The sequence below is a fragment of the Myiozetetes cayanensis genome, unplaced genomic scaffold (assembly GCF_022539395.1).
Source record: "Myiozetetes cayanensis isolate MyiCay16 unplaced genomic scaffold, myiCay2020 scf6-25, whole genome shotgun sequence".
In the NCBI taxonomy this organism is placed as follows: domain Eukaryota; kingdom Metazoa; phylum Chordata; class Aves; order Passeriformes; family Tyrannidae; genus Myiozetetes; species Myiozetetes cayanensis.
The window spans coordinates 16,178,211-16,192,941 of NW_026087853.1; the positions used below are offsets into that span (position 1 = coordinate 16,178,211).

A 14,731-nucleotide genomic window follows, 5' to 3' on the forward strand; every position below is an offset into this window, starting at 1 on the left:
TTTGTGAACTTAAAAATGTCATTTGGTCCTTTTGTTGTCCACCATCAGGTCAGAAAAATTGTACCTGAGTTTATTCACCTGAAAAGGACAGGAGACATAAAATAATGCAGTACATTACCTTTGAACTATTGGACCAGAGGGCAGAGAAAAGAAAGAAAGGAAGAAGAGATTTATTTGAACTCCTGAAATTATTGGATAAGACCAAACCCACTATGCAATAGAAAATAAGGAGAAATTGGGATCACACTTATTAATAAGAAAGATGCATAAAAACTAAATTCCACTGATAATGGTGTTTTCATGAGAATACCTGTCCTCACCCCTCTTGGCACTAGAGCAGGTTGATAGTAGGTTGTTTAAATTAACATGAGCAACATGATATAAGTGATGTTGCTACTTTAGCTCTTAGCCACCTTGAGAGTAAAATCAGCACCTTCATTGAAAAATGGAAGTGACCTCTGATAGGTGGTTATATCACAGAAAACTCTTAGTTTTAGTTCTTAGATTCCTTCTTTAATGTTTTCCAGATTAACTGTGGATGAATTTAAATTGCTGTAATTAGCAGGCACTAATTTATTTATATTTGATGAATGTCTTATAAATAATCTGCTTCATCAATGTGGAGAGAACTTATTGGTAAATAAATCTGAAATGAAGGTAGAAGACATCTCTTTTAAAGATGTTTTTATTTTACTTTAGCAACTGTAAGATTAGCTACTTTTCCTGGAGAAAGGCCTCTTGTCCTATTTCTTTTTGAACACCTGTAGAAAATTCTGTATTTATGTAAAAAAATGGGTTCAGAGGATGTGTTAGCATGGCAGAAGTTGCTGAGCTATTTGTCAGTGTTTGGGTCCAGACCGAAAATACTATTTAAAAGAGAGATTTGTATGAACCTATTCAGACTTCTCAACCTTTAGTGTTATATAGATATATAGTGATTTATTTATTTATTTATTTTAATAATGACTTCCTGTAACACTGCAGTGGCTTACATTTTTGTAATGTGTCATTATTACAATGTGCATATTCTATGAGTAATTACATTGCCTTAGCATTTTTTTTATCTGTAGCAGTTAGACTCTACTGTGAATGTCCTCTGAATGCATGTCTAACTGCAGAAAGACCCCTCTTTTCACTTGTGTCCTGCATTTCATGTGTTATTGTCCATGAAGTAAGTCTTCTTCTGAGTCCTGCTTTTTTGCTCTTTTCAGTACCTCCAAAAATGGTGTGCCTCATTCAACATTACTTTCTAACTTCAATTTTACCAGTAAAAGATAAAAAAAAAAAAAGAAAGACCCTCAGCTGCTCTGCTTTTGTGTGAGAGGTGCACAATAACTGTGAGTCAGGCCTTTTTACAGATCCTCTCATTAACATCATTACCATTTTTACTTAAAAAACCCAACAACCTTTGGCTGAATTTATCACTCATGAACAAGGGGATGTCCTGAACATTTGGTATTGATTTGCAGGCCATTCTTTCTGTTGCTGTTTCTCTCATGAGGAAAGACAATCCTGACACACACTGAAATGCATGTTAATGTTACTGTCTTGAGGATGGAGGAAGGATTATTATGCATAACTTTGCTTTCCTAGTAGTGCTAGGCAGCTACAAAATACTTTTTGTCCAAGGATTCCCAAGTCACACTTGCCTCCTAACTTCCACTGTAGCAAAGTGTCTGGCAATTAATTTTTATATATTAAGAGACTGAAGCATTTAGGAGAAGTAGATAAGTCACCTTGGCCAAAGTAATAAATAAACAACAATTTGCTTAAATTTTCATCCACAATGACAAAAAGCAAGGGTGCCAGCCTAAGGTACCATGTAACATTTGTGTGATCAGCTGTTTTCCCTTCACCACACACAGAATAAGTCTGAAATCCTGCCATTGTGAATGTGTGTCCATACTTCTTAAAGAAGCTAAATCATCTGCTAGTATTTTAAGAAATTGCTCAGAACGATTCTTCAGAAAAAGAAGAAATTAGGAGTTAAGTCAGGTTTTATATTCTTGTGTTGTTTTTCCCCTTGGTATTTCAGTAGCTGTTTTTTCCATGCCTTGTATTTGCTTATTCTTATTTATGGCATTATATTACAAATCCTGTTTAGCTATTTTTGTTCATCCAGACACAGAAAACAATGCACAGACACAAAAATTAAAAAAAAAAAAAATTAAATATATGGATCATCTTAAACAGTTTCAGAACTAAAAGTATCTACAAGACATGACATATTGATGCTGCTACCTGGTTTTAAATGCATTCCAGATCAGACAAGTGCCTAATGATGGTCTGACACTGCACCTCTAAAAGAAATGCTCCTGTTTTAGTGAAAGCACAGTCCAAGCTGGTTACATATTAACCAGTTCAGGCAATATCCCTTCTGTATATTGGAAAGATAACTTCCGAGATCTTATTTCCTGTCTAGGCGATGCCCTAATCTGAAATGAGATCTCATTTCTGAGTTAAGGGAGATGCTTGGTTTGGAAAACTAATTTGGATGTATGTGACTTACAGTGAACTCCACATTTCTTTTCCAAGATAAATAGAGAATTTTCACTGCCACTGTAATTAATCCACACTAAGATTTCAAGTAATTTCCAGGTTTCTCGTGAAACTTTATTGAATGTTGAGTTTATTTATAGCAGAGAAAATCTGAAATAAATCTGCCAGAGTCAATTCTATTAATCCAGGCTTTCATCAATATTAGTGGCAACGAAATCTAAGTTTATATTAAATACACTGAGAGGTTATATTATTTAGGAGTGTAAAATATTGCAATTAAACTGCTTAAATTTTTATTCAGTTTATAGCAGCCAGTAACACCCATATTCTTTGTTCAAGAGCTTTCCAGTGTGGATTTACATAGGTAATTTTATCTCAGGCTCTTTGGTATTTGACAGAAATCCTTTATTTCTGGAGTAAACCAATAATACAGCTTTCTATTTTTGAAAAGGAGATTTAATCTTCATATTTGTGAATGAAAGCTGGAAATCTTGAGTCTAGAAAACCCAAACCACGAATTATTTCTACATAAAATCTCAGCCTTTTAGAGGGGGAAAAAAGGATTTATTTTCATTTTAATCTTGGTCTTGCTTGTTGAATGGTTGGAGCTGACAAGGCCGTGGGGGTGTACACATACATGTATGGAGGTGGGAATGTGCACTTTTTTTTAAACACTGAACCTGAACTTTAATGTACTGGAACCTCTGAAGCTCAGAAATGCTTTTCCAGGTGGTGTTTCTGGTAGATTAGTCACTGCCTAGTGCATGGAAAATGAGAATCATGATATTCTGGGTCCAGACATAGAGGTTCAGTATTACCTGGGCAGGATTCTGACTAACAGGGAGGGAGGGTTGTATTCCACCTAACAAGCTCACAAAAGACAGCAAGAGACCTACCAGGTGACACCAGCATGACTAGTCTGCCATTCACAAGCTATAGAGACCTAAAATCCACTCAAAATTATTGTTCTGTTATTTCCTTTTTCTAGAAAAAGCAAGTGAGTCAAACAAAGATCCGGGTGATTTCTACTATCCTCTTCATCCTGGCAGGCTGCATTGTCTTTGTGACGATTCCTGCATTCATCTTCAAACACATCGAGGGATGGACAGCGCTGGAGTCCATCTACTTTGTGGTTGTTACTCTGACTACCATTGGCTTCGGTGACTTTGTAGCAGGTGAGCAGCTTCAAGCTGGGCAGGAGGGCCTTGGCTCTTAGAATTCGTTTTCTGGTGTAGAGAGGAGGCTTTTCACAATGTGTTTTATTCCAGTGAAATGATGCCAGGTGTTTCTGTTGGGGTTACTGTGCAGTAGGACACCAGGTTGATTTAAGATCCAGGTGCCTTACCAGGTTACAAGCCTTCAGCAGTGTAGATAACAGGAGCCTGGAAAGTCCTAATTTTCCTTTATCTTGCAATGAATTATGCACAAGTCAAATTACTTTCCCGCTGAGTTCAAGATTTGTATTAGTCCATTAGGACTCAATCTGAGGCTGACTGCAGAATCAAGTAGCCCAAATGATGAATGGAGGAAGGTTTTGCAAAGTAGGGCTGAGCCACAGGGCTGTAGAAATCCCTAGTCTCAGTGGTGGGCTGCTACTACAGGAGCTGCAGCATTTCAAACACTGCATTTTGTTCTCTAACCTTGGCAGAAATTATTAAGGAAAGCTAATGTGGAAGAGAAGGACTAATGGGGTATGCATCTTAGTGCTTGGAGGATACTCTCCAAGATTAATACAGTACCAGCAGGAACTATAAATATCCACCCTCATCGATTTCCAAAGAGGGAGTCAAGATAGTTGGCTGGAGAGACGAGAAATATTTTCTTTTCACACAATTGCTTTGCTAACGAAAAGGTAATTAAAATAAGTGGATTTTTTTTCCCATCAGTGCATGACCTCTACTCCTCATTCCTCTTAGCAGTCCTAATTAAAGGCATTAAGATACTTATGTTACAGTCATAATATGCTGTTATCTTACTTTCTATAAATCAACAAAGCATGAATGAGTTAAAAACATCAAATAAACCTACAGGGATATATAAAGTTCTCTTTGCTGAAGAACTGCAGACAAATCTGTTTGTAGAGAAGACTAATCCTTTTTTTATGACATAGTGGTATAGAAGACATGAATTATTGAGGAAAAGGTACAGAACAAAGAAAGACCCAGATATGAAGAAAAAAAATGTTTAGTGAGCATTCAGTTACAGAAGTGATTGTATGAGCTTGGTTCATTGCAACCACTTAAATGGATAGAGAAGCTCACTGATATTCTGTCTGTGGTATCGTGGTGTGAAATAAAAATAATTTACCATATTTTTCTTAATCATATCACACTTCGTATTGTTTTCTTTAATAATATAATAGTAAAAAAGTTCTGAATGTTAAATTGTTCTATATGCAATATGATTTGGAGAATATAATCCACAGCTGGGTGTCTACTAACAAGCACGATTTTTCAAAAATCAAATGGAAGGCCCTGAATAAGAAAACTTCAGAGGCGATTTCATGATAAGAGTTTAAGGCAGGTGATCAACAGGAGATTTGCGTTTTATTGCTGACTTTGAGAGAGATTTTCTGTCCCTTTTATTTTCTGTCACTTTAATCTCTCACTATCTCTGTCCCTCTGACATCAAATCAAAAATACTACATTGTAATGGGTAAAACAGCATCAATAGAGCTATGCCGGTTTCCCAGCTCTTGCCAAACCATTAAGTTTTTGTACTACTGTCAGAAATACAATTGTAGATGAAGCCTGAAAAAACAGAATGTCTGATAGGCTGAAAAAAGTGGTCTCATGCTTTGCCAGTCACCTGATTACTCTGTAAGATAGACCTAGACAATCTGTTTCCTAGTAAGCTTCCTCAGGGACACATATGATCAGAAGAGCCTTGTACCATGGCAACAGCAGTTACCACCTCCTATTGTTTCACACTCTTAAAGGCTGGAAAAAAGAGTGTGATTCATTCAGTATATGGGAAGAGATTAACATCAAACCCAATATTTGGGTCCCTTTTGATTGTCAAATGTTTGACCTTCCATGGGAATGTTCAAGCACCATACCTACACTCATATTGAGTTTTGATAAAATTAAAGTAGTAGCAATGTCTCAGACTGCAAAAAGGAAACTATGTTGTGTGGTGATTTTAACAGGTGAAAATCCTAAAATCTCTCTACGGTCATACAGAGGTATCAGTAGCTGTCTAGCTCTTGCCTAACCAGGTCTAGAGTCCAGGAAATATGCAATCCTCTGCCTGAATCTCCTGGAAACCTTGCTATTCAGGCAGAGATTTACACAAATACCACCAAGGTGGTGTTTGTTCACCTGCAATGAAGGATACAGTGATGCCCATGGGGCTCTGCAGACTCTTTGCTGCTCACTCTGTTCTACTCAGGGCTGTGCCTGCTATCACTGGCCCTCCTTCTTGCAGTGCACACAGCACTGTGATAGGACTGAGAGTCTCAAAAGTGAGGCTGTGGTTGTTGTCTTTTGGAAAAGTTTATTTTATTCTGTAGTAGGCAGCAGCCTGGCTGCTACTGCACTTATTTTAGGTTCTTTGTAGTCCATTAGATTTGCCAGATGTCTCATTCTTGTTTAACCAGCTCATCCCGAGACTTTCATGAAGAACATACAGGATATTTGTTGCTTGCTTTGATCCATATCTCCTCTCAAGTCACTGGCCAGAGAATGTACCCCTCTAAATGATACCCAAGCAGACTGTATACTGTATCTCCTTATTATCAGGGCTGATACATGGTTGGCTTCCAGTCAGATATCCTGATTTGGAAGGGTGGACAAAAGGGAAGACAAAGCTACATATCTTTCTTCTGCACATAGGTCTCTCAATCCTGTAGCTAAAACCAAAAAGTCTGGAAATTCTATAACCTAAAGGGGTTGATCTGTAAAGTTTCTCAACTACCAGGCTGCAGGCACTTCAGTATAAGGAAGACCAGCTGTATTTAACCTCTTTCTTGGACATGTGTTTGTGCTGTTGCAAGTACTATTAAAGTGGGAATTTCAGACTTACTTCAGAGTATGATTGATATAAAGCAAAATATTTACTAGATGCTCTGGCAGGTCACACAGAAGCAGAAAAGTAGGTAATTTTGAAGAGTTTTAAATTAAGAACAGACTGTGTTCTTCCCATCTGACAGGCTTCTTGTCTATTATCAGAACTACAGTGATGTTGTCAAGAGTTAAATACTTTCAGACATTTCTCAGAATTGCAGATATTTTGTCATAATTTTGGCATCTTACAATTCCTAAGCATAAGTATATGCTTATTTCAGGAGGAAATGCTGACATACATTACCGAGAGTGGTATAAACCCTTAGTGTGGTTCTGGATCCTTGTTGGCCTTGCCTACTTTGCTGCTGTCCTGAGTATGATTGGAGACTGGTTAAGAGTCCTGTCCAAGAAGACACAAGAAGAGGTAATGATTAGTAATTTCTCAGAATGTATTTTGAAAACTCTTCCTGATGACTTGAGAGAGTGGTATTTGGACAGCTGTGCAATGGAAACCTCCATTAAAACTCTAGACTGCCTCAGTCAGAGGGCCACTTGAAATTATTTAATGGGCATTTCCAATGTTAACTGCTTTGTGACTCCGTGGCCCTGAACAGGACCTTTGGTGGGACTGAACAGCTCCATCCATAATCAATATGGGAAGATACATTACTGTACTGCTGCACTAGTTACTCTGAAGCATATTGGTTTAATTATATGTGATAAATTTTGCCCACTCTTGACCATCTACTGCTGACGTTACGAATCAGGAATTTTGTTTTTTATCAAGGAGGGATTAGCATGAACACCTTTCATTGTGTAACACAGCTATAAAATGTGTGGGATGGCAAAATGTGACACAGGCAGACAAGTTATATGCCACATAAGCCATCAGCTAGTCACTAATTGATGTGTTTAGAATGGATGCAGTGGAGATGGTGAGTTTAGAGATGGATGCAGTGGAGATGGGACCACTCTCTGATTTTTGTGCCAAAGAAGAAAGTGTTTATGCTGCTGTTCTAAAGGAAAGACTGTAGCTTCATTTTGCTTTTTTTTTTTTTTTAATAAATAATTTCTCTTTCTTCTTGTTGTAAAGGTTGGAGAAATAAAAGCCCACGCAGCGGAGTGGAAAGCAAATGTGACAGCTGAGTTCAGAGAGACACGGAGGAGGCTCAGTGTGGAGATCCACGACAAACTTCAGCGGGCAGCCACCATCCGGAGCATGGAGCGCAGGCGTCTGGGCCTGGACCAGCGAGCCCACTCCTTGGACATGCTCTCTCCAGAGAAGCGCTCTGTCTTTGCTACCTTGGAAACAGGGCGCTTCAAGGCCTCCTCTCAGGAAAGCATCAACAACAGGCCTAACAACCTGCGCCTTAAAGGGCCAGATCAGCTTAACAAGCATGGGCAGGGGGCATCGGAGGACAACATCATTAACAAGTTTGGATCATCTGCTAAGATGACCAAAAGGAAAAACAAAGACCTCAAAAAGACCATCCCTGAGGATGTGCGTAAAATTTATGAGACCTTCAGAAACTGTTCTTTGGATGAAGAGAAAAAGGAAGAGGAGACAGAGAAGATGTGTAATTCTGAGATCTCTTCTAGCACTGCAGTCCTGACCAACTGTATCCAGCAGCACTCAGACGTGGAAAATGGAGTGATTCCCAACGAAACCAAAGAAAGGGAACATGAAAACAAAGCGTTACTTGAAGACAAAAATTAAATATAAAAGATGCTTGACTTGAATTAACAATGTTAGTGGTTTTATATATATATATATATTGAGACACGTGCCTTATACAGACTCCTTATTCAATCTGAATTATATAGCATCGAGGAATATTTCACTGTGCCATAAAGACTCAAGCTTGCTCTGCCAAAACAAACCAGGAACACAGCACTGCAGAATGGCAACAGAAAGCTACGCACATGGAAATTTCAGCATGTGTAAGATTACCAGGGCAAGACACAAGGGAAGGAATTGAACCATGGCAATATCACCAGAGTGCTCCTACCATGGCATATTAGACAAAGGGCAGCTATGTAAGAAGAGCCTGTGAAAGGGATGAAAAAGAGTGTATCTTTGTAGGGGATTATGCATCCATAAAGCCTTCCCCTGGTGATTAAAAAGAGGAGAAATGATTGGAGTGAATGGAAAACTTTCAGTAAGGCTTAGTTTACGTTTTGGCACGTGATCCAAGCTAGTTTTTTTGTTTCTTTTTTTTTCTTTTTGAGTCAGATGCATTACCTTTCTAAACTCCAAAAGAATGTCTATGGACACAACTACCAGATGAGTGCTGGTTTGAAAAATCAACACAGATGTATGTAAGGGTTGGATTACTCTTTTCATTAAAAAAAAAAAAAAAAAAAAAAGAAGAAAAAACTCCGTGGGTATTTATCTTAAGCAGAAACAAAAAACAAATAAAGAAAAACATGGATTTTTCTCACAAGAAAGTGCATATGAAGAAAATGCAACATCTCATGCTATGTTGTTTAAAAGAAGAGAAACATCAATTTAATATTTGGCTAAGTGTATAAAACAGTGGGCCAAGTGGTTTTTAAAAGAATTTCTCAGTCACACTTTCTACCACTGAAAAAAACCCTTCAATTTTAATGCTGTAAGACTATGAAGACAGAAGGGAAACTACGACTTTTGCGTGTTGGTAAACTGCTGTTCTCTGTAGATGAATCTGAATTTAGGACTTAAGAGAATATACACTATTCAAATGAGGGCCAAGGCTACCATAGAATCTCAGGGCTCTCTGCCCCTTTTGCTGGGTTTGGGTTTAGATGTAAGCTGCTGTCATAATGTCAGAAAAAAAAAAAAAGAAAAAGAAAAAGGAAATTTAGGAAAAGAAGTTAAGAAATATATGGTGGTCAACTTTTAAGTGCTTATAGCTTTAAGTGCCATTAATGCTATCATATTTTGTAACTCTTTAAACAAGTATTTTGAATTATTTGTTTTATTTCCTTTCAGATACTATCTTTATTTGACATTTGCTATCTCTTTTCCTGATAAAAACTAAAAATGAGTTCACTGCATTTCTAGACTAAAGTGAAATGTATCCAAACTGTGGTCATTTTTTAAAAATCTTTTGTGCTTTCTGGACATATGGATATAAAAAATAGAATTGTCTCTAGACTTCACAGTAAATATTCAAAGAAAAGGCTGCAAAATAATTAATGGGAATTGCAGAGCATACTAAATTTTTTATAGCCTCAGCCTGTGGGCTGCTGCGTGTGCCATTTCAGAGAGAAGATTTTGCATGCTGGAAATGAGATACACATGATTGTGCCAGCAATGCTTTCTCTGTGCTTTCACAAAATCCTAAATATTCCTGCAATTCAAACTGTAGGCTTATAGGTAAGGTAAGCATGGATATTGATCTCATAGACATACTGACTCTTGCAAGCTAGTCAAACATACAGACACTTGCAGGTCATACAGACACAGATTTTTGGAATTGCATGCCCCCAAAATGCACGTGTCATTCTATGATAGTTTCTGAGATTTTATGCACACTGAGCCAACTCAAAATCAGACTGGTCACCAGAATACATGATTGCCATGGCTATGAATGGAAGCATGGCTATGCAAACTAAAATTTTGATTATGCATATTTGCATATCTAATGACTCTGCAGGATTTGTAGGAATAAGCCAAATTCCACTAGTGCAGAGGAGGAAAGTTCATAGTATGTTCTGCTGGTTCACTTCTCTTGACATGTCAAATCATCTTTCTAATTTCATTATCTGTCTGAAAATTAAGGATGAAAAAGCAATGTTTGAAAAATTTCAGGTCATTTGGGATTGCTCTAACTCAGTAAGATCCAACAGAAATTGAATTCTGCTTACTTCACCAATGAATCACTTAAGGTGCAGGGCTGCACCCTGGCTTTATCTTACCAGAGACAGAGCAGTAAGCCCAGTCCCCAGGGGAGGTTTCATCTGACTCAAGAGCTGCCATGGCTTCTGGAGACTTTTATGCCAGGCAGCCCTGTGCTCAGCGTCACAAACATGCAGATGGCAATCTGTGGCCATCCTCAGATCCCATCCTCCTCAAGCCACAGACAGACACCATCAAGATGAAGGTCTCTTCAAGCATCAGAGTTCTTCAGCCTTCCTATTGCTCCTGGTTTTGGGCAGGCCTTGAGTGTCACATATGAGTAAATGTTCTGAAGTCTCATGCAGAAGCACAGAGCATCATCTGCTAATTCTGTAGTGCCAGGATGAATAAAGCATACGTGGATGCACTAAGGTTTTATGTTCAGATCTGGGGTTTTACTGTGGCGGTGGGAGATTAGGATTGAAAGCTATAATTTATATTTGCCTTTTAATTCCTGAAAAGATTCATAAGTGCTCAAACATGTGATTTGGTTCCTGAGAATTAAAGTACTGCCTGGTTACCCGATCCTTTGCTTTGCATCTGTGAAGGATCAGGCACCCAAAAACATCCTGTATGACTCTGAAAGCATGCAATACATTCAGTTTGTGCTAACAGTTCTCTTTGGTTACCAAAGGCCAAGACCAACATCATGCATGCAGTGTTACCTGTTCCTTCAGCCGAGTTCTTCTCACAAGAAAAGCTTGCCAGCAATGGAAAAGTTCTGCATAGTCACATTTCTGTATATGAAATATAGGACTTAGCCATAAACAGAGCATTTCTGCTGATCAGGGAGAGTAAAGTCTGTCTTGTAGGACTTGTCTGTGTGAACAGGGAGTTGGACAGTGGGCAAATCATGGAAAACAAGTCAACATGGACAAGTGATTGAGGAGGCAAATTTTGGTGGACAAATTCAGAACTGTTAGTTCTGGTGAAATAGAAGGTCAGTGGAATCTTGTCATAGTTTTAATCTCAATTTGCTGAGTTCTCAGTCTGTTCCCTGTCCAGATTCTAGCTGATGGTGTGTGTGTGTGTGTCTCATTCTAGTTTCTGCTTGCCATGCCATGCAGGAGCCCCTGGCTGACATTTTATCAACTATTTCTTCAGCATCTCCTGGTTTGGGATATAATAGTTCAGGGACAAAGGGTGATACTGAATAAACTCTCAGTGAGATACTGAGCAGAGCATTTGATGACCTTTTGTGTGAATGCAAAATGCTCTCTTTCATTCCTCTACATTTCTGTGTCTGTGAACCTTGCTGAGAAAGCTGCCAGGCTGCTACTGGAGTGAATACTTTCTTCTATAGTATGATTGCCTATTAAATACCTCAATATGCATAATTTTTACTATAATATGGGAAGTGAAAATGGTGTATTGCATGGGAGGCCAGACAGAAGTGTCCGACACCTAAAATGACATTTAAATGAGCTAAATTGCTTTTCCCCTTGTAAAGGACATCCCTTGGTTTTAATTATATGCAACAGTTTGGGAGAGAATCTCAGATCAGACATCAACAATATTATGGGTAAAATTCTCATCCTCTGGCAATGAGTAATACCTCTAAAAAAGTCATTATGTTATTTCTAGTGAGGTTGTTCCACCATTATAGAAAGTTTTAGCAAAAGTAGTCTGAACCATATCTAAAACTCCTCGCTCTAAATTAGGGCTTTTCACAGCAGCCTGAAAATAAGAAGTCAAACAAAAGCATGGGTTACTGACTTTAGCACTCAGATCATGCCCTGAGCACAACATAACTTGACATGGGAACTGGGACCTGAAAGAACAAAGGAAATGTGTTTTTCTGTAGCCACAGCCCTCACACATAGAGGACAACTCAGCTTCTGTTTTCCTGCAGCTTTCAGCTCTGCAGTCCCACTGTCCACTGTCTTGTGCAGGAGAATTCTGCTAAGCCACTTTGGTGATCCTTCTGAACCATTAACCATCACTGAACTTGTGCAGATATTGCATGAGTGATTTTGAAAAGATGTGTAACTTCATCCATGTGGCAGTCTGTGAATTATATTACCCTTTAATAGGGAACATTATTTCTAATAAATCTTATTAGAAGTAATAGTAAATAAAATTAAAAAAACTCCAGTGATTTATATTCATAAAATCTGATTTTGGTTGTTGCTTTGAAATTATAAATCATCTGAGCTTCTGCTGTTTGGCTTTGTGATGTCTCTAGTACAAGTCTGCTTCTTCCAAAGCCATTAATGGATTATACCAGAGACTTTCTGCAAGATTCTCTAACTCATAATAAATGAAAGTGTATGTTTGTGAGTTCAGGCTGTTAAAAACCCTGTCCTTAAAAAAACCTGCATTTTCCTGAAGAATTTGTGTTTATGCTGTACATGGGCTGTTCGTTTGCCAGCTTTCATTTTCTCAGGGGTTTGTTTGTGTTGTCAGGTTGCATGATGTCTGCTACTCTTACTTTTTCCATCGTCCATTAGAAATACATTACAGGCAAAGACCAAGTGTTATGCTGTGTACTAACCTAGAACAAGAGTTCTTCTACTTAATGGATATGAATTAAAACTAACTGGGAACTGCTTCAGTCCTCCCTGTACGTTTACTTGTTGTGAACTATGTTTTGTGTAAGGCCAAAATCTGCTCCCATCAAGTCTGTGCAGTAAAGTGGAGGTAGCTTGTTACTTTTAAGCTTTTTATAGCAAAGACCTGCTGTTTTAACTCATCTCTACAGTGCCATTTATACTTACTGGAATGGCATTATATCAATACTAAATACAAATTAGCTCAGCTTCAGAAACAGTTCCCTAGGCATTTAAATATCAATGAAAACACAAGGTAAATCAAACAAATCTGTGGAACTCAAGTAAAGGCTTGTAGATTAATGTATGAAACTGGTTGCCTGAAATATATCAGCAAAAAGGTGTAGATCTGAAAATCCCTTTTGGTTACCAAAGCTTTCCCCAAGGTCCCCATCTCCTTTGCTACCAGTAGCAGTTACTGTCCTTAATACCATTGCTGCAGTTGTGAGAGCTAATTTGGGGTGTCCTGATGTAGTCAGCCCATGTTCTGTGAGCTGAATCATGGTGGGTTGGAAAGGGCACTCTAAAGGCAGGACTTATCCACAACACTGCTTTGTTCAGGAACCAGCTGAAGAAAGGTCTCCATGCAAACATGGCACCTGCCCAATGTTCACATGGCACAGGTAACTGGTTCCTGCACACAGATTTACTGGTGATGCCTCTCTGCTCTGTTCAGGTAGATGTGAACTTGTGCTCCCTCATCTCTGATTACAGGTCACATTGAAGCTAAGTCTTATCACCAGGAAATACCAGTGCTGATGCTTTTGGAGGAAAGTGGACATTTCTGTAGCATGTGGCCTTTTGAGGCAAATAGGATCTGCTTTCTATGGCTGATCTTGAGAGCAAACCACAGGCAGGTGATACTTGGCATGTGAGAGAGAATACTTTTGCCTCCCAAATATATTCTACCCTCATAGTCTTTTTTTCCTGTGAGAGCTGCGTGCTTAAAGAGTAAAGCTGATGGTGTCTACTGTGAGGTGAAAGCCAAATGGTAGCTTTCAGCCTACCATTTAGCAGTCTCTCAGATCCTGGAGTCATGTATTAGCTATAATTAGAAAAAGGCAGGGTTTGTGTCTAGATCACAGCTTCCCAACAATTTAATTTTTTCAGGACAGTGTTCCAATGTAGTTTTAGACTGATTTTTTTCCAATTTCTAATAGAATTTGATTTGGACCTTGGACAGGACTGAGAAACCATTATTAGTAATTTTCAACTTTTTATTTGAATAAGAACTTTCTCAAAATTTGGGGAAACATTGTGTTGGGATGCTGTTCTACTTTTTCCTGATCAAATTATACTGTAAGCAATCGGCAAATCCAATTGCAAGGATGTTCTATCTGTTTTCTTGTCTCTGTCCCTCTTTCACTCTCTCCATAAGATTTAATGGTGCTTTTGAAAGGTATTCTCAGAAAAAGAACAATTTCCTAAATGTCATTACCAGGGTACAGAGCAGAATGTGCTTGTACTATCTTGAAAAGTTTTGCTGCTACTGTCTTTATTTTACGATGTAATGTTTTACAAAGATTGAAAAAAAAAATTGCAACAAAGACTGTCTGGATGAACTCTCTTTACCTGTTGTTGGTTTTTTTTTTTTTTTTCTGTCTGCCTCTTGTCCTATCATCCAGAAGGGATAAAGGAGCCATAATTAATCTTTCCCTTTTCTCCTTGGTTGACAATCCAGTCTGCCTTATTTTCTGGGTGCCTGATTTCGGAAACCATGGTGCTGGGCTGGTTTCAAGAGAGGCATAAACTTCCATCCTTACCTCTACTCATACTGAGACATTTCTGCATTTAATGAC

At 38.3% G+C, this 14,731-nt stretch overlaps 1 protein-coding gene across 5 annotated transcripts in view; it reads left to right on the top strand.

Annotated features, from left to right (window-relative positions):
• KCNK10 (potassium two pore domain channel subfamily K member 10) overlaps positions 1-14,480 on the top strand; it is a 70,140-nt gene extending 55,660 nt beyond the window's left edge. For all 5 annotated transcript variants that reach the window (XM_050336529.1, XM_050336527.1, XM_050336526.1 and 2 more), the window contains 3 exons: positions 3,488-3,674; positions 6,785-6,927; positions 7,597-14,480. In XM_050336529.1, the coding sequence (XP_050192486.1) occupies positions 3,488-3,674; positions 6,785-6,927; positions 7,597-8,220 (954 nt within the window). In that variant the 3' untranslated portion in view covers positions 8,221-14,480. The remainder of the gene's footprint in view (positions 1-3,487; positions 3,675-6,784; positions 6,928-7,596) is intronic.
• The last annotated feature ends 251 nt before the right edge of the window (positions 14,481-14,731 follow it).